This window comes from Capra hircus, chromosome 29 (assembly GCF_001704415.2).
Source record: "Capra hircus breed San Clemente chromosome 29, ASM170441v1, whole genome shotgun sequence".
In the NCBI taxonomy this organism is placed as follows: Eukaryota; Metazoa; Chordata; class Mammalia; order Artiodactyla; family Bovidae; genus Capra; species Capra hircus.
This window is the reverse complement of record NC_030836.1, coordinates 22,724,385-22,748,651: the sequence shown is the minus strand read 5'-3', so window position 1 is coordinate 22,748,651 and position 24,267 is coordinate 22,724,385. Positions and strand designations below refer to the sequence as shown.

The window sequence follows — 24,267 nt, the reverse complement described above, 5'->3', positions numbered from 1 at the left end:
GCATAAAATATTCTTTTGGAGGGGTGGAGGTGTAATCAGATGGTGACAGAAATACAGTGAAATTTTCTAAAGGACTGAGTTACTTAAACTTTTCAATGTTTATTGAAGTCTAAAGCCTCTCATTTTATTTTGAAGTAAATTATCTTATTTGTCATGACTACATAAATATCTCCTCTATGAATAATGCAGGCTGTTGGAATACTCATGGAAAAACACATGACCTATCCTGAAAGGTATAAATTAAAACCAACTGCTGTTGTACATTTTAAGCAAGAAAACAAAGCATTTTTCCGGAAGCTTTCACTACTGTCTTAATCAAGGATTCTTACAGCCATACTCAAAATTAGGTATAATGAATGGTATAAAGGGAAAATGTAAAACATCACCTTTTCAGTTTCCTGGTCATATCGGGCAAACCTGCATTTTGGTAAGAGTGACAGTGTGACCTATTGAAAGGTAGATTAGCCTACTGAATTTTTTAAATCAGAAAAACAAATTAAAATCTTACCATACCATGCACTAACTAGATTGCTCTATAGAAATTATTTGCTCTCTTCCCAAATTGGCTTTCTTATCTATAAAGAGAGACAAAAATATTCTATTGAATTAGTTGTTACTTGTGGCTCCATGTAACAGAAAACTCAAGTAATTGTGACTTATTAATAAAATTCAGAATTAAATCTTATGATAGTTTCAGGATTGGTTAAGGAGGCTTATTTGGTGTGTCTGTAATTTTATTGGATTTTCTCCTGTGGTACCGAGATGGGTGCACTTCCCTTCACCTAAGTCCTCCATTTAGCTTGCCAAATGGAATGAATATGCCAGGAATTCTGTCATTTCATTATGAAAGGCAACAAAATTCTCACTTACAGCCCCAGCAGACTTCTCCTTACTTTTTATTAGTGAGAATTTAGTCACATTGCCCATATCTAGACAAACCACTGGTAACAAGACAGGGTAGCATTATGCTCATAGACCTGTGATTCTCAAAGTATAGTCCTTAGCATGATTCTGGAGAGTTTGTTCAAATACAAATTGTTGGAGTCTAAGCCCAGAATATCTGATTCAGTATAATAGGGTTGTTGTTTAGTGGCTGAGTCATATCTGACTCTTTTGAGATCCTGAGTAGTGTAGCTTGCCAGGCTCTTCTTTCCATGGAATTCTGCAGTCCATGGAACTGGTGTGGGTTGCCATTTCCTTCCCCAGGGGATCCTCTTGACCCAGGGTCAAACCCTCATCTTCTGCATTAGCAGGCAGAATTTTTACCACTGAGTCACCAAGGTGGGGCCTGATCACTTTCATTTCTAATATGTTCCCTACTGGTTAATGCTGCCAGCTTTGAAGACCTCTTATTTAGACCAAGAGTGATTCCCCCCTTGGGACTGGGACTTGGGCTTCTTTTTTTCTGAGATTAAGGTATTGCTACAGAGGGGCCTGGGGAGCTACAGTCCTTAGAGTCAGACATGACTACCTAGGGCTACAGTCCAAAGAGTCAGACATGACTAAGCAACTGAGCACCTATACACCTTTACATAAACAATCAAAGTTCTTCTACCAGAAGGGAATGAAAGTTGATGTCTCAGTCACAGTCTAGCAGGAAAACAAAAACCTCAGCAGGTAATTCAGTGGAGGTGGTTTAATGGAGTATATTATTTGCAAAAGTGTTAGAAGAGCTTAATAAGCAATTGGGATAAGTGGGAGTGACCTTGATATTGGCCTTATAGGGAGTCATTCCTACTGCTGGGGCTGGAAAAGCACAGCCATGGTCAGAGATGCTTCGCATCTTCCCTCACTCCTATGTCCTCACCAGTGCCTCTAATCAGCCACACCTAGCTGAAAGCTAGTTGGCAAAAAGGTCTGAGGGACACTACTCTCAGCAGGCAACAGAGGAAAGATAAGTACTGAATTGACAGCTAGTACATGAGTAGCTGGCACAGGAAGCTGGGAGAATGGTTGGTTGGGATTCAGCTCCCAGTATTTGCCTTGGATAAGGTTGACTGAAGCATTTAGTAGTTAACAACTGTGGGTTACTAAACAAGATCTCAGTGAGTGGTGATGATGATGGAGAACAATGACAATGATAATGATGGAAAGAAATGATTCCCAAAGAATTACCAGAACACATTATGTCCTTCTTACTAGTATGAAGTGCACTCTGCCATGTTGCCCAAATCCTCGGGGGAATCTTCTATGCTTAGTTCATAGAGTGACACTGATGCCTTTCTTTACCTTCTGGACAACAATAGATGCATCTATCAGGAAGTTTGGTCTGGTACTAAATGGAGAATAGATGATTGAAGATACCCTTTAGACTGAGAAGCACTTCTAAGGAAAAGTTGTAGACTGTCCAAAGTCCCCTGGATTCATGAGCCAGTAGGTACATCTCAAATATGCTGCAGTTGCCACATACAACCTTGGCAGATTTGGAATTCAGTTCTCAGTTCTGGCTATGCCTCAGGTGAAGGTTGAGTTTATGTTTTGCTCCAGGGATGAACTGGTGATCCTGGCATTGCCACGCTGACTCAGTCCTTGACTGCTGAGGCCAGTTATGGACTCAGCAGATGACCAAATTGAGATCAATGAAGCTCAAATCCTTGATTTTTGACAATTCCTTTGATTAAAGAATCGCTCTTTTTGATGGATTTAGAACAGCTGGAGAGGCTCTGGTTTAGCATGAAGCTTGTATGATGAAGAACAGACTGATGAGAGGTAGTCTAAATCCTGATGATACTGTTTGATTACCTGAATCCCATAGCATAGATCCCCTGGAGTTTTCAATTAGGTGAGATGTATGTTTATTTGGAGCTGGAGGTTGTGAAGCAAGGTTGATATATAACCTGAAACTCAGGGCTCAAGGTTGAAAGGTGTTGCAGCATCAACATACTGTTCAAGTATGAGTATGTCATTCATTTCTGGGCCTCTCTCCTCCTGTTTGTGCCTTACCCTTCGTGCTTACCTCCTTTCTGTTCTCCTAGGTCTTTATTTCCCAATTATTCCTCCAGCCTTTGCCCTTCTTTCTTTCTTTGGTTTTGATGAATAGAATCATATTTTTGTTTCCTCTTGTTTTCGGTATCAAAAATTTGCATTTGGCTATTCTGCTTCAGGTTATGCTAAGAAATATTCCTTCTATTTTAGTAGAGACTTTGATATGCTCTGAAGTTGTCACTGACCCTACCCACATACTCCATCCCTGTGGGCGGGACCAGATATAGTGTAACTATCTATATGCTAGTCTTTTTCTAGTTTCTTATAATGGAAAGTTAGGTCATTGGTTTTAAATTTTCTTTTTTGAAAAAAGCAAGAGCACTACAGCCACACTATTTTTTCCCAGGCATCGTTGTAGCTGATTTTCCCCAGTTGTAAATGTGTTGTATTTTTGTTATCATTCAGTTCACAATATTTCATATTTTCCTTATAATCTCTTTTTTAATTCATGGGCTTTTGGAGGTGGTGTAATTTCCTCATACATTTAATTTTTCTAGATATCTTAGTGTTATTTGATTTCTAGTTTAATTCTGAGTGGTCAGAGAATATATTCAGTAAGATTTCAGTCTTCTGAACTTTTTAGAGATTGTTTAATGAACCCACATTTGTTTTATCTTGATCAACATTTCATGTGCACTCACATAAAAATATGTAATGCTGCAGTTGGGTGTCATTTCAATAAATGTCAGTGAGACTTATTGAGGTCTTCTATATTCTTATTTTTTTCTGTCTAGTGACTCTATCGGTTACTGAAATAGGGATGTTAAAATCTCTGAATTTGTTTGATATATTTTGAAGCTTTGCTATTAGAACTTTCAGTATTTAGGATTGCTGTATTTTCCCGATGAGCTGACTCTTTTAGGAGATGCCTTTTTTATCTTTACTAATTTTTCTTATCTTGAAGTCTTTTTTTTTCTGATATAACCATTCTAACCTTTACCAATGTATGCATATATCAAAGTATCATATTGTACTCTTTAAATATATTGCAACTGTATTTGCTAATTATCCCTTAATTAAGCTGAAAAAAGTATAACTATTCCAGCTTTCTTAACATTCACGTGTAGAAATTATATCTTTTCCTATTCTAAATTGCGTGTGCTTTTGTATTTATAGTGTGGCCTTCGAAGACAACATATAATTTAGTCTTGCTTTTTTATCTGGTCTAATAAGCTGTGCCTTTAGTTGCATGATTTTGTGTATATTAATATATACTCGTCTGTGTGTGTGTGGATCTAAAACAAATATTTATTTGGTTGGATTTGGGTTTACCATTTTCAGTTTCTTTCCTATTTGTCTGATCTTTTTGGTTTTCTAAAATTTGTCTTTTCCTTTTATTTATTTCTTCTTTGGGGTTAATCAGATACTTTTATTCTATTAGTTCTTTTTTTCTTTTTTTGTAGTTGTTATAGAGATTACAATATGCACTTTTACTTTTTCAGTCTACTTTGCTACTGTTTTACTAGATCAACATTGCTCCATTTTTCACAGACTGCTTCAAAATAATAATGGTGATATAATTTTTTATTTAAAGTTGTTTGTATTTTAAAGATGGAGAAGGCAATGGCAACCCACTTTTGCCTGGAAAATCCCATGGACGGAGGGGCCTGGTGGGCTGCATGCAGTCCATGGGGTCTCGAAGAGTCAGACACGACTGAGCGCCTTCACTTTCAATTTTCACTTTCACGCATTGGAGAAGGAAATGGCAACCCACTCCAGTGTTCTTGCCTGGAGAATCCCAGGGATGGGGGAGCCTGGTGGGCTGTCGTCTATGGGGTCGCACAGAGTCGTACACGACTGAAGCGACTTAGCAGCAGCAACAGTAGTATTTTAGAGAAGAGAATAAAAAAGAGATAATCCACGTAGTTTCTGTATTTTTTACCTATATCTGTTATTGGTAATGGGCTTCATTTCTTTCACTGGATCTGTTTCTTTCTCCTTCCTTAACAACTTCCTTCATTGTTTCTGGTAGTACCAGTCAGCTTGCTATGACTCTGTTTTGGTTTATCTGAAATTATCTTTATATCACTATCATTTTTGAAACACGGGTTTATTGCGCCTCGACGTCTGGATACCTAAACCATTCACACTCAGTGTGATTATTGGTGTGGCTAACGTGCATCATCTTGCTGTTTCTTTTCTACTTGTCCCAGGTGTATTTTGTTCCCTGTCTACTTTTTTATGTTCATTTTTGCAATAAGTGTTTTGTGAGATTGCATTTTATTTTGATTCCTTATTAGTTATAAATCTTCATTTTGTTGTTCTACTGGTTGCTTTTGTGTTCATAGTATTCATCTTTAAATTATCGTAGGCTACCGTCAAGTGCTATCATACTGCTTCACATATAAGAACCTTAGAGTAAGACACTTCCATTCCTTCCCTGTTGGTCTTTGTGTTATTGTTATACATTTTATTTCAAAGTGTTTTGGTCTTTGTGTCATTGTTATACATTTTATTTCAAAGTGTTTTAAACCTTCAAATACATTGTTTTTCAAATGAACAGTCAAAAGTCACTTTAAACTATTTAAATAATAAGAAAATAATCTAAAAATAAGAATTAAAGATTTTTACTAAAAATAATAATCTTATGTTTACAATGCTGACACCATTTCCAGTATTCTTTTGGATGACCCATATTTTCATCTGTTATCATTTTCCTTCTGCCTGAAGGACTCTCTTTAAAATTTCATGTAGTGCTAAAAGGCTAGTTGTGATTTCTTTCGACTTTTATATCTCTGAAAGGTCTTTATTTTACTTCATCTTTGAAATTTACTTTTGCTATGTATAGAATCCTATGTTGACAGGTTTTTTATTACTTTCCATGCTTTTAAAGCTGTTGCTTCACTGTCTTTTCACTTGCATTGTTTCACAAAAGATATCTGCTGACATTCTTATCTTTGTTCCTCTGCATGTAACATGTCTGTTTTACCCTTCTGACTACTCTGTTACTTTATCACTATTTGAAGGAAACTTGATTATGATGTGCCCTCCTGTTTTCGTCTTCATGTCTCATACCTGAGGCTCGGTGAGCTTCTTCTTTCATATATACTTTTAATGCCTTTGGAATAATTTTGGATAAGATTCAATTTTTTATTCCTGTATTCCTGCTTCTTATTCAGGGACTCCAATTGCACATATATTAGATGATTTGATTTTCTTGCATAGTTTGATTCTCTTTTAATTTTTATTTATATTTTTGATTCTTTCTATTTTTAGTCTTAAAGTTCACTATCTTGTACTTTGCAACATCTAATATGCCAGCAGCCTCATGCAGTATATTTCTCACCTCATACATTATAGTTTTTATCTCTCTTAGTTTGATTTGGACATACGTACACACACAGACACATTTATATGTAGCATATATAATATTATACGATATGTTCTAGCTATCTATAATATATAGTTAGTTTATATAAACTTTTTTTCATGTTTCCCAGTTCAGTCACTCAGTCATGTCTAACTCTTTGCAACCACATGGACTGTAGCACACCAGTCTTCCCTGTCAATCACCAACTCCCAGAGCTTGCTGAAATGCATGTCCATCAAGTTGGTGATGCCATCCAACCATCTCATCCTCTGTTGTCCCCTTCTCCTCCCAGCACCCAATCTTCCCCAGCATCAGGGACTTTTCCAGTGAGTCAGTTCTTTGCATCAGGTGGCCAAAGTGTTGGAGTTTCAGCTTCAGCATCAGTCCTTCCAGGAAATATTCAGGACTGATTTCCTTTAGGATTGACTGGTTGGATATCCTGCTGTCCAAGGGACTCTCAAGAGTCTTCTCAAACACCACAGTTCAAAAGCATCAATTTTTCGGTGCTCAGCTTTCTCTACGGTCTATCTCTCATATCCATACATGACCACTGGAAAAACCATAGCTTTCATTATATGGACCTTTGTTGTCCAGGTAATGTTTCTGTTTTTAATATGCTGTCTAGGTTGGCCATAACTTTTCTTTCAAGGACCAAGCGTCTTTTAATTTCATGGCTGCAGTCACCATGTGCCATGATTTTGGAACCCAAGGAAATAAAGTCTGTCACTGTTAGCATTGTTTCCCCATCTGTTTGCCATGAAGTGATGGGACCAGTTGCTATGATCTTTGTTTTTTGGATACTGAATTTTAAGCCAGCATGTTTACTCTCCTCTTTGACTTTCATCAAGAGGCTCTTTAGTTTCTCTTCAGTTTCTGCCATAAGCATGGAGTCATCTGCATATCTGAGGTTATTGATATTTCTCCCAGCTATCTTGATTCCAGCTTGTGCTTCATCCAGCCCCACATTTCTCATGATGTACTCTGCATATAAGTTAAATAAGCAGGGTGACATATACAGCCTTGATATACTCCTTTCCCAATTTGGAACCAGTCTGTTGTTCCATGTCTGGTTCTAACTGTTGCTTCTTGACCTACATACAGATTTCTCAGGAGGCAGATAAGGTGGTCTGGTATTCCTATCTCTTGAAGAATTTTCCAGTTTGTTGTGATCCACTCAGTCAAAGGCTTCGGTGTAGTCAATATACCAGAAGTAGATGTTTTTTCTGAAATTCCCTTACTTTTTCTATGATCCAATGGATGTTGACAATTTGATCACTGGTTCCTCTGCCTTTTCTACATCCAACTTGAACATCTGGAAGTTCTTGGTTCATGTACTGTTGAAGCCTAGCTTGCAGAATTTTGAGCATTAGCTTGCTAGCATGTGAGATGAGTGCAATTGTGCAATAGTTTGAACGTTCTTTGGCATTGCCTTCCTTTGGAATTGGAATGAAAACAGACCTTTTCCAGTCCAGTTCATATTTCTAGTTAACTCTTTACATGAATACAATTATAGTAACTGTTTTAATTTCCTATTTTCTAACATCTGTCAGTTTTGTTTTGATATCAAGTGACTTCCTTCCTCTTCATTTTGAGTTAGATTATACTGTTTTCAATCATCATAATAATCTTGTTTGAATATCAGTAATTGCTGATTTTACCTTTTAGATATACAATATTTTTGTAGTCCTTGAAATATTTCTGACTTTTTTTCTGGGAGACAGTTAAGATACTTACACACAATTATGCCATTTTGAGTCTTACTATTAAGATTTTTAGTGGAGGCCAATGCTGTATTTCATATGAGGCTAATCATTCTACACTTCTGGGGCAAGACCTTCTAGTGTACTCCATCCAGTACTTCTTTGGGGCTTCCCAGCTGGCACTAGTAGTAAAAAACCCTCCTGCCAATGCAAGAGACATAAGAGATGCAAGTTCAATCACTCTGTTGCGAAGATCCCTTGGAGGAGGGCATGGCAACCCACTCCAGTATTCTTGTCTGGAGAACCCCACGGACAGAGGAGCCTGATGGGCTACAGTCCACAGGGTTGTAAAGAGTCAAACATGATTGTAGTAACTTATCATCCACTATCCAGTGAATTATGAGAATTTTCAGTCTAGCTTGTGGAAGCAGGCAGTAGGCCCCTCCCTAGGTGACCACCAGGAACTGTTACCTTTAATCTGTTCTGATTATCTTTCTTCAGCCTTGAGTAGTTTCATGACACTCACTTGCTGATCAGTACTTTGAGAAATGCTTGAACAGGACACCCTGCAGGACTCCAGCGTCCTCTATGTGCAGCTCTCGCCCTCCGCTATTCTGCCCTGCAAGCTCTGGCTGTCCTGCTCTCTCCTGACCCTCAGCTCCGCAGCCTTAAACTAGGCAGTGCACTGGGCTCCTCTTGTGCTCCTCCCCCAACCTTGTACCAGGTCCGGACCTCTCTCAAGCGAGCAAATGGGGCAGGTGCAGGACTCTTATGCCTTTTATGTCTTTCAGGGTTCATTTTTCCACACTGCCTAATTTCCAATGTCTTGAAACTATTTTTTCATATATATATATATATATATATATATATATATGTATGTTTGTTCTGTTATTTTGGGTGGGAAGGTAAGTCCAACTGCTGTTATTCAATCCTTAGTAAAGGTAGAAGTCTATTTATTTTTCAACTCAATATCTTTTTATTTTAATCCTTGAACATTTTTTTTCTTTAAAGTTCTGTCTACTGTATCTACCATCTAGGTATAAGTGGGGCTAGTTTCTATTATCTGCTTTTTCTTTCACATGGTGACATTTTATTTCTTTAGGTGTATCTCATTTTTTATTGTATGTCAAATATTATGTTCCTATATACTAGAGGTAGAATTTTCCTTTGAAGAGTATGTATTTTCGTTACAGCAGGCAGTTAAATTGGCTAGACTCGAGCTCTAATTTCTGTCTCCTCTGTGGCAGCATTGACAGAAATCTGTACTCGATTGTTTTCCTGCACATTTGTTGCTAACAATAAGTTAGATCATCTTTAGGCCTCAAATGGTGCTAAACCACAGGTGATGATAAAAGAGAAGTTCCTTCTTCCTCCAAAATATGCAGGAGGCTGTATGGTATAAAGGAGGTATTCCAGAGTCAGATAAACCTTGATTTAAATCCCTCTCTGCTGCTCTCCAGGTGCTTTACTGGAAGCATATGATTTAAACATCTAAGCCCCTATTTTCTGTTTAAGGTGGTTCAAATTATGTCAGAGCTGTTCTGAGGATCAAATGAAGTAGGGAATATAAAGCACTTGTCAGAAGGCCTGACACAGAGTAAATAATTAATCAGTAGAAGTTCAAACATTCTATTTGGTAATGAGAGAAACTCTAGCAAGAAATACAGTTTATTCTAAAATAGAATGGATATAAGTTAAATAAGGTTGCAGAACCGTGTTAAAGAACACAGTAGGAATTCAGGTGATAGAACTGTTAAACCCCATAGGAATTTAGAGGAGAGCAAGAGGATTTTATTTTTTGTGTGGGATTAAAATTTGTGCTTGGATTTTAGTTAAAAAAACAACAACAACAACAGTCACTTACAGAGGGGGAAACATGAAATGAAATTCCCCATAGAATATGGAATACTAAGGCAACCAGGCCAGAGTCATGCCAAGGTTTTGTGCTGAAGAATTTTGAGAAATAAAAGAGAATTGCTTGGCAAAGTGAGGTCAGATTATTGACTTTTTGCCTGATAGGAGGTTTTTATAATAATGATAATTTTTTAATACTATAGGAGCCAGATATATTAAAAACACAGAATCATAGAAATTTCAGACTGATAGTGAATATGACCTAGCTCATCGTTTTAAAATTAACAATGTGCATCTCAGTGGAACTTTAATAGATCTAGTACTCTTGCCTGGAAAATCTCATGGATGGAGGAGCCTGGTAGGCTGCAGTCCATGGCATCGCTGAATCGGGCACGACTGACTTCACTTTGACTTTTCACTTTCATGCATTGGAGAAGGAAATGGCAACCCACTCCAGTATTCTTGCCTGGAGAATCCCAGGGAGAGAGGAGCCTAGTGGGCTGCTGTCTATGGGGTCACACAGAGTCGGACATGACTGAAGCGACTTAGCAGCAGCAGCAGTAGCAGAGACATGTCATTGTTATTATACTACAGAAATGTATTACTTCTTAATGGCCACTCAAGATGGGTCCATCTGGAGATTCACCTGGTCTGCCTAAGAAAGCCTCTATGGACACCCAGAGCTCTGTTGAAGACTAAGTGACAAACACTGGTCTAGTTTAATCTTTGCTTATTATAAAAATAAAAGAATTAATGTATTGAGTTCGAAAGCCACTTGCCCAAGCTGAATTAGCTGTCGCATGCCAGAAAAGCTATTGTGATTTTGATAAAAAAATTTTCTGAGCAATTAGTTTTGGGAACATCAGGCCTATATGTTCTGTGAATTGGAGAGGACAGTGATGCAAAACCCCCCCAGGGGATACTGCACTGATTCGGGTCTGAGAAAATAAGGAACTGGCGCACGGTATGCACAGCAAATGTAGAGAATGAATGAGGAGCAGATTTTTCAGCTATGTCAGAGGAAGAATTTTCAGTGAATCTTCCTCCCTTCCTCTGTCTTTGCTTCGCCAGCAAATATTCCTTTCGTCCCCACTGAATGCCAGGTCCAGCTCTGTCATGTCTCCTCATGAGGCTTCCAGTGTGGTTAGGAGAAGACAGACAGACAGAAGATATGTGTGTAAAGTATAAAGTATGTTTATATAGATGTACATGTAAAGAACAAAGTATGTTAGGTTCTAGTAAGGACAAAGGAGAAACACATATCGAGAGAGGATTGGGAATAAGTAGGTATGGTTGTAATTTCAGATGCCGTGGCCAGGCAAGGGCTTGCTGAGAAGGTGCCTATTTTTTTTGTACAGACTTGGAGATTGAGAGATTAAGCCATGGAAATATCTGTGAGAACATTCTAGAAAGAGGAACAGCATATGTGGACAACATATGCAGTGGCTGGAACATGACTGATATGCCTGAAAGTAGCTGGGAAGTCATTATGGCTGTCTTGGCCAGTATAAGCAAAAGGAAGCATTTGGTGAATTCAAAGAGGTAAGAGCAGGCCGATCATGGGGGGTTTCATAAGCCTTTAGAAGAACTTTGACTTTATATTCATTGATTATGACGAATGAGAGCTAGGATGGAATATTGGGAAGGAAAATGAGATTGATACATAGAAAGATACATAGTGTATAACGTTTTGGGGAGAATAAATTTGAAATGAAGAGACCTCTGAGATTATCTAATTCATAGGCAACAGTAAATGTGTATATTAACTTTTCTTGGCAGTCAGATTATAGAGTTGTGGATCAGAAACCCTCCAGATTAGAGATGAAAGTTTTAATGGGATAAACTGACTCTTTCTGGATGAATTTAGGAATGATTTGTGCAGAGAATAATCAAATAAAAAGAAACATTTTGGAGGTAAAATAGGAAGGTACAACCAGGAAGAGACTGATTTTCTTGTGCCAACTCAGTAAAAAAGAGATTTACAAAAGGTGGAGAAGAGTCATATCACCAGTGCCATTGATGCTGTTATTAATAGCAGACACCTTTCAGTTTAATGGACCAAAACTATTGCTAATCAGGACTTACAAAGAAGAGACAGTAATAATGATGTCACAATATATTCAGTGTAGCAGTTAATTGACTTCTGGAAGTTGTTTATGCCTTGTTGAAACTTCGTTTGTGAGGCAGACAAAACATTTATTTTTGCTATTGCAAATTGACTAATGAAGAAACTGGGGTACAGAGAGATCGCTTAAACTCGATAGTACCATTCAGCTGGTTAGCAGTGGATGAAGACATAAGCCCAAAGCCCAGATCTGCCATCTTATGGGGAGTTAAAGCTGGAAGAGGACCGAAGTGTGCTATAGCACAGCCCTTGCCTTATACATGGAAACAATAGAATCCTTGAGACTTGGACTGTCTTGGCCTGGACACATAGCTCCTTTGTGACCAAGTGGGGATTAGAAATTAGAGAATGTTAATGATTGCAAACATAATGAGTGCCTGCCTAGCTTGGTAGAGTAGCTTTCCATTGATCTCATTCAATCCTTAAAACAACAATGTGAGCTAAGTAATACCCTCTCCTTTAGAGCTAAGGAAACTGAAAGCTGAAAAAAGATAAATAACTGCTCAGAGTTTTCCATTTAGGAAGTCACAGAGCCAGGATTCCAACTCAGGTTGCTGCTGCTACTGCTGCTAAGTCGCTTCAGTCGTGTCCGACTCTTAGCGACCCCATGGACTGCAGCCCACCAGGCTCCTCCGTCCATGGGATTTTCCAGGCAAGAGTACTGGAGTGGGGGGCCACTGCCTTCTCCGCCAGCTCAGGTTATCTGACTACAAAGCTTTGTCCCATTTGCACATTATTTTGATTCTTGGTTTTCAACACAAACCCGCTTTTTCACCTGCCTGTATAATCCTTATTGGTACTGAAGTTTTTTGTCTTGTTCGCTTATTTTCATTTTTAGAAACTGTGTCTACATGATTCTGACCCGAGGACAGTCTTTCCCCTTAATATATAAGGAGATCTATGAAAACAGGAAAAACTGGCTGTAACAATAAAGCAGCTTCAACCTGTGGATTGGCTCAATAAGACAGAAACACATCTCTGCTCACATGAAGAGTACCTGATAGTTTCAGGTCTCTGTAAGGGCTCTCCTCTGCCTAGTCATGCAGGGAGCCAGGCAAACCAAGGCTCTGCCGTTTTCCACATGTGGCTTCCGACTTTCCCGGTACATCAGCCTCCAGGGAGAAGGTGGAAATAGCATGGAGGTTCATAAGAGACATGTTGAGGGCCATACTGGAATTACATTATTTCCAACTTCACAGCTGGAGCTTAGTCATATGGTGTCACTCATCTGAAAAGGAGTGCTCAGAATACATTCTTGGGAGCCAAAGAAGGAGAAAATATGGAAGAGCTAGCCTATTCCTACTGTAGAGCCTCTCTTTTTAACTTTTTATTAAAGTATAGTTGGTTTACAATGTTGTGTTAGTTTTTGGTGTACTGAAAAGTGATTCAGTGTGTATATATACACACAGACACACGCACAGACATACACCCAAAGTGTGTGTGTATTTCAGATGCTTTTCCATTACAATATTATAAGATTATAATATTCCATTATCAATATTTATAAGATATTGAATACAATCCCCCGTGCTATACAGTAGGTCTTTGTTGTTTATCTGCTTTATATATAGTTGTGTGTATCTGTTAATCCTGAGCTAATTTCTCCCTCAGCCTCACTTCCTCTTTGGTAATCATAAGTTTGTTTTCTATGTCTGTGAGTCTGTTTCTATTTTGTAAACAAGCTCATTTGTATAAATTTTCTTAGAGTCCATATGTAAATAATATATATTTGTCTTTTTCTGACTTACTTCACTTAGTATGGTTTTCTTCAGGCCTATCCATGTTGCTGTAAATGACATTATCTCATTCTTTTTTTATGGCTACGTAAACTTTCATTGTACGTGTGTAATGCATCTTTATCCATTCATCTGTTAATAGGTACTTAGGTTGTTTCCATGTCTTTGCTATTTATAGCACTTACAAATAGTGCTGCTATGAACATTGGGGTGCTTGTAACTTTTTGAATTAGGGCTTTTTCCAGGTATATGCCCAGATGTAGGCTTGCCGGATCTTATGACAGCTCTGTTTTGAGTCTTATAAAGAATCTCCAGACTGTTCCCCATGGTGACTGCTCCCCACGGTGGCTGTTCCAATTTGCATTCCCACCGAGAGTGCGGGAGGGTCCCCTTTTCTCCACTCTTTCCAGCGTTTGATATTTGTTGACTTCTTAAGGATAGACATTCTGACTGGTGTGAGCTAATACCTCCATGTGGTTTTGAGCCTCGCTTTTTTATTTGTCTTTTTAGTTTCTCTCATGTATTCTGAGATATGCTATGCTCAGGAAAATCCTGGAACTCGGCAATTATTCAATAATAATCAGGTTTGCTTTCACTATACTTGAGCACTTTATGGTATAACTTCCACTTCCTTAAATTCATGTAATTTGGTGGGGGAGGAGAGAATCCAGTTTTATGGGATATATATTATAGATTTGGGCTTCCCAGGTGGCACTACTGCTAAAGTACCCATCTACAAAATGCCAGAGATGTAAGAGACACGGGTTCAGTCCCTGGGTCAGGAAGATCCCCTGAGGAGGGCATGGTAGCCCACTACAGTGTTCTTGCCTAGAAAATCCCATGGATAGAGGAGACTGGCAGGCTATAGTACATGAGAATGCAGAGTCAGGCACGACTGAAGCAACTTAGCATGCATGCACATACCCATATTACAGAGTCACAGATTGTACTCCTGAATGTTTTGCAGTATTACAGCTGTCTCGGAATACAAATGAACACTTTTAAAGATCCAGAAATCATCTCTCAGTCCTTACCAGTTACCTGATTACAAGTTAATATTAACTTTTTTCTGTCTTCTCTTTTTAAGCAGAAATATAGATGTCAACATTAATAACCTATTCAATGGGAAAAGCAATAGATTCTGCTTAAGGGTCTTTTTTGTTCATTTCTATGAACTTTGATTTTATTATCCCTGATCTACAGGTGAGAAAGCAAAGATTTGGAACAAAACTCTAAACAATACATTAGTGTGTTGGTGAACAGGAGTTTGAAGTCATATTTGTGTCCAAAGCTGATGTTCTTAACCATGGTTATACGTTTACATTCTAGTTGTCCTGATAGACTCTACATGTCTGGTGTAAAGAGGCTTAATCTTTTAATTTTTTATCATAGGGTGGAATACAGCTTCATACAAGTATGCTTAATAAACTGTTGAATGAGCAAAAGCGTCAAGTTTTCCCTTATGACTCAACATACAAACCTATAGAAAAGTTATAATCCAGCTGCAGCTGGAACCACTATTTCACTGTGAACTTCACCTAATTCATATGAAATCTAAGAGAGAGGAGATCAGCTGAGGGAAGAGATTGACCCAACTGAAGAAACTAGAATTTTGCAAGAATCCAAGGAGGTGTTTGTCAATGACTTTTGATAGCAAATTCACTGTACATTCAATATAGGATTAAACGTGTTGCTTAGGATACATCCTATTTAAAAAACCTTTGGTAGCCATCATGGTAAATTAAAACTCAAGGCGCAAATAAGACTCTTGATTGAAGACAACTTTACCTGTGTGTTTTTTGTTGCTTGTTGTGCTGCCTTAAAAATCTCTGAAAATTAGACTCAGAAGCAGAGTCTTTTTTTATTTTTATTTATTTTTAATATAAATTTATTTATTTTAATTGGAGGTTAATTACTTTACAATATTGTATTGGTTTTGCCATACATCAACATGAATCTGCCACAGGTATACACGTCTTCCCCATCTGGATCCCCTCTCCAAGTCTTAAACAAACCAAACCAACCAAACAACAAAAAGAAACTACATGTTGTCTTTGAGAGGTAGATAATATATAAAGATTAAACTAACCCCATAATATTTAGTTTTGTGAACTGACTTTGTATCTCTGTGATTTGCAAACAGCAGGATCTCTTGCGGTACTTTGAATCTCTTTCATTCATTCATTCCTACAAACTTTTATTGGCCACTTTCAAACTACTTGACAGTCCCTTATAATCACATGAAATGTACACCTAAGATGTTGTCTCAATTCTTAGAAACTCTGCATTTCAGTGATGTACACAAAAGGGGAAATACTGCTGTGCTTAAATAGATGTGTGTGTATACATTGAATCACTAGGGGAGATAGGCGCTGTATGTCTGGAGGAGTTGGAGAAGGCAGTGTCAGTTGGGGTTTGAAGGATGAGCATATATTATATGCTGCTTTTTCCTGATCAAGTTCCTGGATTTCATGGATCATGTTGTCTTCATTTTTGTATCTGCTACAACACAAATATCATCCTTGACTCATATTTTCATCTCAGAGGATAGAGAATTGAATAAATGTATTGTCTTTGTATAAATCATTCTTTCTTCATTTATCAATGACATGATGTGATAGAGAGTGACGAATATGGATTCTAGCTCATTATGAACTTGGTCTTACCATTTGTCAATTGTGTGACCTTGGCTCTCATGTGAATTATCACGTTGTTGTTGTTCAGTCACTAAGTTAAGTCCAACTCTTTGGGACCCTGTGGACTGCAGAACTCCAGGCTTCCCTGTCCGTCACCATCTCTTGGAGTTTGCCCAAACTCATGTCCATTGATTTGGTGATGCCATCCAACCATCTCATTCTCTGTTGCCCTCTTCTCCTCCTGCCCTCAATCTTTTCCAGCATCAGGATCTTTTCCAGTGAGTTGGCTCTTCACATCAAGGGGCCGAAGTATTAGAGCCCCAGCTTCAGCATCAGTTCTTTCAATGATTTCCTTTAGGATTGACTGGTTTGATCTCCTTGCTGTCCAAGGACTCTGAAGAGTCTTCTCTAGCAGCACAATTCAAAAGAATCAGTTCTTCAGTGCTCAGCCTTCCTTATGGTCCAACTCTCACATCAGTACATGACTTTATCTTTGACTGTATATTGGATCTTTGTCAGCAAAGTGATGTCTCTGCTTTTTAATACACTGTCTAGGTTTGTCATAACTTTTCTTCCAAGGAGCAAGCATCTTTTAATTTCATGGCTGCAGTCACCATTTCCAGTGATTTTTGGAGTCCAATAAAATAAAATCTGCCACTGTTTCTATTTTTTCCCCACCTATTTGCCATGAGTTATTGTGTAGCAGACACTGAATACAGAAATGAATACTATAGGTTCCAAGCTCAAGAATCCTCCAATGTCTCTCCACCATTTTCAGGTCTGTGCTGGATTAAACTGAGATTTAAACAAAACTCTAGGATTTGTTATAGGAAGTAAAAATGAATGTTTTGTTTGCGTGTTTCCTTTGGGATGGCTGACACTGGCTGATGCAGCCAGGCACACTGTAATTTATCAGAATTCCTTAAGACAGGGAGCTGGATTCCATAGTGAACTCACAGAGACCCTATTCCCAGAGCATCTGTCTTGTTTGTTTGCCTGTAGCAAGTGCTGACTGGTAGAAACAAATCTCTTAGGACAAAGGCAGCCGCAAGCCATTTACCATTTTTAAAGTCCCTGCGGTATCACTGAAAAGCTTCCAAGTATTTTCTGTATTTGGGTTTGTGGTGGTTGCTTTTAATACTACTATGACTACGTAGAAGAAATAGTTTTCTGAACATGATGAAAATATGAGCACCTCTCATGTGCAGCCTGGTTTCATATAAAATGAAATTGTTAGCTTCAGTTATAGACCTGACCCACAGAATAGAAAGCTGCAGCCTTGTTTCCAGGTGCTGGTCTGTCTTGAGCCTTGAATATTCCCAGTGAGTCCCCAGAAACTGCCGTGGTCAGTGCAGCTGCCAGGCAAGGGACGCCACGACTACTTTCCTAGTTTTCCTTATAAGCCAGGGATTCCCTAGTGTCTGTAGAGTAATTGTAGATGTATAAATTGTCTGCTTTTCTTTACTCCCTGTAAGAGTTCCCTATGCTACACAGATAGCTTCTACCCTGCTGGAAGCTTTTGCTAGTCTCTCTTACTTCAGTTTGGGAATAAAAACATCTGTGAATTGAAAAAAAAAAATTTGCATATCTTTCACTACTCCTGCTCCTCCTGCTGCTGCTAAGTCGCTGCAGTTGTGGCTGACTCTGCAACCCCAGAGATGGCAGCCCACCAGGCTCCCCTGTCCCTGGGATTCTCCAGGCAAGAACACTGGAGAGGGCCACCATTTCCTTCTCCAATGCATGAAAGGGAAAGTGAAGTTGCTCAGTCGTGTCATGACCCCATGGACTGCAGCCTGCCAGGCTCCTCCTGCTCCTCCGAGAAACTGCTTATTAATTGAGGGCAGGGGAATTATTCGTAAGGTGTTCAGACAGTTTAACCTCCAAACTGGGTTGGTTTTGAGAGTGAATGGGGCAGCAGGTGACCCTGAGACCAACCAGAACATATGACTGTTTTGGTTATTTGGGAAGCTTTTGCTTTTATATTTCCTGGTTTCTTGACACATTAACTGTGGCTAGATGGTTGTTACCTAAATATTGTCCTTAGTCTAGCAGCAGCAGGGTCTGTGGGGATCATAACTGCCTTTCTGGAAGCTTTGGAAATAAGTGCCTGAGGCCAAATGTGTTGCTGCTTTGTTACAGAGACTTATCTTTCAGCCTCATATAGAGGTGGTACCTCTGAAAATCAGTCTTACAGTTGTGCTGTTCCTCTTGGTGACCTGCATTTAGAAGTAGCCAAACTGACTTCATAACTTAGGGCCAGTCCTTCCCCTCTGTGAGACATAGCCTCAGGTAATTTCTCTGTTTCAACTTTTGAACCTTTTAATGATCCAAGGTGTGTCCCACTGAACCACATGGCTATAAAAATTTCAGAAATGAGAACATAGCTGTTGAAAATCTATTTATTGGAGATGTATACTAAATGCACATACAACCTGGCTGCAATGGCTGAAGGTGCACAGAAGTACTTGATCCTGGGGGCTGATTACATTTAGAAATGTAAGGGATGTGCTAGGCCAAAGGACAGCATGAAGGGGATGTCCCAGCCATGAAGGAATAAGATGCCAGTTGGCAGAAAATGACCATGATGGAGTTGTCTGGAACAGAGAGCTGCATCGTTCTTCTCTATTCTTGACTTGACTGCCATGAGATAAGAATGGAAGTACACAACTCAGGACTTTTCAGGGACATAGCACCACAGGTCACTGATTGCCCCTGAACTGATGCCCATGGCAGGGCATGCGGAACAGGACTGCGAAGTACACTGTATCCATTATGTGTTATGTGCGTGTGCGCCAAGTTGCTTCAGTCGTGTCCGATTCTTTGTGCCCTATAGACTATAGCCCACCAGGCTTCTCTGTCCATGGGGATTCTCCAGGCAAGAAAGCTGGAATGGGTTGCCATGCCCTCCTCCAGTGAATTGTACCCACTGAGGGACTGAACCTGTGGCTATCACATTACAGGTGGATTTGTTACCACTGAGCCATCAGGGAAGCCCATGTGCTTTATTCATTTCAGTCATTCAGTTGTGTCTGACTCTTTGTGACTCCATGGACTGCTGCACACCAGGCTTCCGTGTCCATCACCAACACCCGGAGCTTGCTCAAACGCATGTCCGTTGAGTCAGTGATGCCACCCAACCATCTCATCCTCTGTCATCCACCTCTCCTCCTGCATTTAATATTTCCCAGGATAAGGATCTTTCCCAATGAGTCAGTTCTTCACATCAGGTGACCAAAGTATTGAAGTTTCAACTTCAGCATCAGTACTTCCAATGAATATTCAGGACTGATTTCCTTTAGAATTGACTTGTTTCATCTCCTTGCAGTCCATGGGATGCTCAAGGGTCTTATCCAGCACCACAGTTCAAAAGTATCAATTCTTCGGTGCTCAGCTTTCTTTATGGTCCAGGTCTCACGTCCATACATGACTACTGGAAATACAATAGCTTTGACTAGACGGACTTGGTTGGCAAAGTAATGTCTCTGCTTTTTAATATGCTGTCTAGGTTGGTCATAGCTTTTCTTCCAAGGAGCAAGCATCATTGAATTTCATGGCTGCAATCACCATCTGCAGTGATTTTGGAGCCCCCCCAAAATAAAGTCTCTCACTGTTTGCATTGTTTCCCCATTGGCCATGAAGTGATGGGACCAGATGCCATGATCTTAGTTTTCTGAATGTTGAATTTTAAGCCAACTTTTTCATTATCCTTTTCACTTTCATCAAGAGGCTCTTTAGTTCTTCTTCGCTTTCTGCCATAAGGGTAGTATCATCTGCATATCTGAGGTTATTGGTATTTCTCCCAGTAATCCTGATTCCAGCTTGTGCTTCATCCAGCCTGGCATTTTGCATGATGTACTCTGCATTTAAGTTAAATAAGCAGGATGACAATATACAACCTTGATGTACTCCTTTCCTGATTTGGGACCAGTCTGTTGTTCCATGTCATGTTCTAACTGTTGCTTCCTGACCTGCATACAGATTTCTCAGGAGGTAAGTTAGGCAGTCTGGTATTCCCATCTCTAATAATTTTCCACAGTTTGTTGTGATCCACACATTCAAAGGCTTTGGCATAGTCAATAAAGCAGAAGAATGTGTTTTTCTGAAAATCTGTTGCTTATTTGATGATCCAGTGGATGTTGGCAATTTGATCTCTTGTTCCTCTGCCTTTTCTAAATCCTGCTTGAACATCTGAAAGTTCACAGTTCATGTACTGTTGAAGCCTGACTAGGAGGATTTGGAGTATTAACTTAGCTAGCATGTGCGATGAATGCAATTGTGCAGTACTTTGAGCATTCTTTGGCATTGCCTTTCTTGGGATTGGAATGAAACCTGATTTTTCCAGTCCTGTGGCCACTGCTGAGTTTTCCAAATTTGCTGGCATATTGAGTGTAGCACTTTCACAGCATCATCTTTCAGGATTTCAAATAGCTCAACTGGAATTCCATCACCTCCACTAGCTTTGTTCATAGTGATGCTTTCTAAGGCCGACTTGACTTCACATTACAGGATGTCTGGCTCTAGGTGTGTTATCATACCACCGTGGTTATCTGGGTCATGAAGATCTTTTTCGTATACTTCTGTGTATTCATGCTACCACTTCTTAATATCTTCTGCTTCTCTTGGGTCCATCCCATTTCTGTCCTTTATTGTGCCCATCTTTGCATGACATGTTCCCTTGGCATCTCTAATTTTCTTGAAGAGATCTCTAGTCTTTCCCTGTCTATTGTTTTCCTCTATTTCTTTGCATTGGTCGCTGAGGAAGGCTTTCTTATCCTTGCTATTCTTTGGAACTCTGCATTCAGATGCTTATATATTTCCTTTTCTCCTTTGCCTTTGCTTCTCTTTTTTTTTCAGTTATTTGCAAGACCTGCTCAGATAACCATTTTGCCATTTTGCATTTCTTTTTCTTGGGGATGATCTTGATCACTCCCTCCTGTGCAATATCATGAACCTCCATCCATAGTTTCTCAGGCACTCAGTCTATCAAATCTAATCCCTTGAATCTATTTGTTACTTCCACTGTATAATCATAATGGATTTGATTTAGGTTATATCTGAATGGTCTATTATTTTCCCCTACTTTTTTCAATTTTAGTCTGAATTTGGCAATAAGGAGTTCATGATCTGAGCCACAGTCAGCTCCTCGTCTTGTTTTTGCTGACTGTATAGAGCTCTCCATCTTTGGCTGCAAAGAATGTAATCAATCTGATTTCAGTATTGACCATCTGGTGATGCCCATCTGTAGGGTTGTCTCTTGTTTTGTGGGAAGAGGGTGTCTGCTATGACCAGTGCGTTCTCTTGGCAAAACTCTGTTCGCCTTTGCCCTGCTTCAGTTTGCACTCCGAGGCCAAACTTGCCTGTTACTCCAGGTATCTCTTGACTTTCTACTTTTGCATTCCAGTCCTGTGTAATGAAAAGGACATCTTTTTGGGGGGTTAGTCTAGAAGGTCTTGTAGGTTTTCATAGAACTGTTCAACTCCAGCTTCTTCAGCGTTACTGATTGGGAGTATAGGCTTTTATTACTATAACATTGAATGGTTTGCCTTGGAATCAAACAGAGATCATTCTGTTGTTTTTGAGATTACAACCAAGTACTGCATTTTGGACTCTTTTGTTGTCTATGAGGGCAATTCCATTTCTTCTAAGGGATTCTTGCCCACAATAGTAGATATAATGGTCATCTAAATCAAATTCACTCATTCCAATCCATTTTCGTTTACTGATTCCTAAAATGTCAATGTTCACTCTTGCCATCTCCTGTTTGCCCACTTCCAATTTGCCTTGATTCATGGACCAAACATTCCAATTTCCTTTTCAATATTGTTCTTTACAGCATTGGACTTTACTTCCATCACCAGTCCCATCCACAACTGGGTGTTGCTTTTGGTTTGGCTTCGTCCCTTCATTCTTTCTGGAGTCGTTTCTCCACTGATCTCTAGTAGCATATTGGGCCCCTACTGACCTGGGGAGTTGATCTTTCAGTTTCCTATCTTTTTGCCTTTTCATACTGTTCATGGGGTTCTCAAGGCACGAATACTGAAGTGGCTTGCCATTCCCTTCTCCAGTGGGCCACATTCTGTCAGAACTCTCCACCATGACCCGTCCGTCTTGAGTCGCCCTACATGGCATGGCTCATAGTTTCATTGGGTCACACAAGGCTCTGGCCCATGTAAACAGTCTGATTAGTTTTCTGTGACTATGGTTTTCATTCTATCATGTGGTTTTCATGTGTTATATATTAGTATGAGTTTAATTTCTTTTTATATAAGACTGCTGTAGTATAGGTATTTCCAAGAGAAATAGGGGAAGATTCCCAGCCAGCAATTGCTATATTCCAAGAAATAGTTATCTGAAGAGGCTGTGTAAGATGAGCTGAGCCTACCGTGACAATCAACAGCTCATCTTTCTGCAGGGATGTCACTTTCCTTCAGCTCAGAGGCACGTCTTTGGGCTAGGGAATCTGAGTGAACCATGCATTTGCTGATTCTATGAAGCCAGATTCTAGAGCAAATAGAGCCTAGAATACTTCCTTTAATGAGGAATGACTGAAGAACGAGTAGCTCTGATTGACTATCATAAATCAAGTCATTTAGTGAATCAGCAGTTGTAGAGAGAGAACAATAGTTGCCAAATTGTGCTCCCCCAAACCTTAGTTTCATAAGCTGCAATCCAAAGAAAAACCACTCTTCACCCAAGCAAATATGGGAAACAGTGCATATCATGATCCTCCTCTCCAAGTTACAGGGCATATAAATATGTTAAATCTCCAAGACTGAAATCTAAAAATCATTAACTTAACACTGTTTAAGATAGAGTTTCCTGGGCTTATTTGTTCACAGATATTTTCAAAGAATACCAAGCAATATCTGGAGTTACTGTTTTGGAATCATCAGTTCAGAGAAGAATCATATTCTCTGAATTACAGACCTGTGCCAGACATCCTCCATTTAGTTTTTGGTGATTCAGCATGTGCAGTTAGAAATGTCTTCATGGCCATCAGCTCTCATCCATTGTTCAATTCATGAGAGAGCATACAAAATGAGCTTTCATTTTGTTTGAATTCTGGGGAAAAAGATGGAACTTGGTTCTGCCAGTAACTTTCATTTTAGGTGACTCACCGGTTTTAATCACTATGTTGACATGACTATGTTAGGTGTGTTAGGTGTTTATTGAAAGGTTAGTGTCAAAAGAAATTAATGTCCTGGTGGGCTTGTGTTTTTCTCTGAGGCAGATATTGATGAATGTGCAGAGGGGATCATTGAGTGCCACAGCCATTCCCGCTGCGTTAACCTACCAGGGTGGTACCACTGTGAGTGCAGAAGCGGTTTCCATGACGATGGGACCTATTCACTGTCCGGGGAGTCCTGTATTGGTAAGCAGCTTTCAGCCATGCCCTCCATCCCTCTGGATCTTTGCAGGAGCGGCAGCCTGCTTTGGTAGTCTATTCAGCTCCCAGTGTTAAAATATGACCCCTCACTGGTTAAAACTCATCAGTTCTCAAATTTGCTCCCTCTATAATCCAAGGATCAGGCCAGGGATTATGCGATGTAGAGTTTTAGAACTATTATTCAAAAACTAGGGCAGTCGGAGGACAAAGCCTGAGTCTGTAGGCTGTGGTATTTAGTTCTTTCTGAAGGAAACCATGATGACTTGCTAGAATTTTTTGCAGTTTGAGATGCAGCTGTGGCAGAAAAGGAAATATTACTGGACATAGAAAGTTCAGTTTAAATCTCAGCTCTTGTGCTACAAATGTAACTGCACCTCTCTGAGCCTTCATTGTGAATATATAAAAATGTGGATAATAATGCACATATTTATATTGTTAGATTTAAATGGGATGCCATATATTTAAAGATTATAAGCTTTGGATTGATGCACAAATATAATAGAGTCAAATTAACCTTATTATTGTTGCTATTAC

At 39.3% G+C, this 24,267-nt stretch overlaps 1 protein-coding gene across 2 annotated transcripts in view; it reads left to right on the top strand.

The window, feature by feature from the left end:
* Positions 1–24,267, top strand: part of NELL1 (neural EGFL like 1) — a 1,021,410-nt gene that overhangs the window by 926,735 nt on the left and 70,408 nt on the right. The window contains exon 16 of one of the 2 annotated variants that reach the window (XM_018043582.1): positions 23,578–23,718. The exons of the other annotated variant lie outside the window; for it this stretch is intronic. Within the exon in view, the coding sequence (XP_017899071.1) occupies positions 23,578–23,718 (141 nt within the window). The remainder of the gene's footprint in view (positions 1–23,577; positions 23,719–24,267) is intronic. 2 annotated transcript variants of the gene reach the window in all.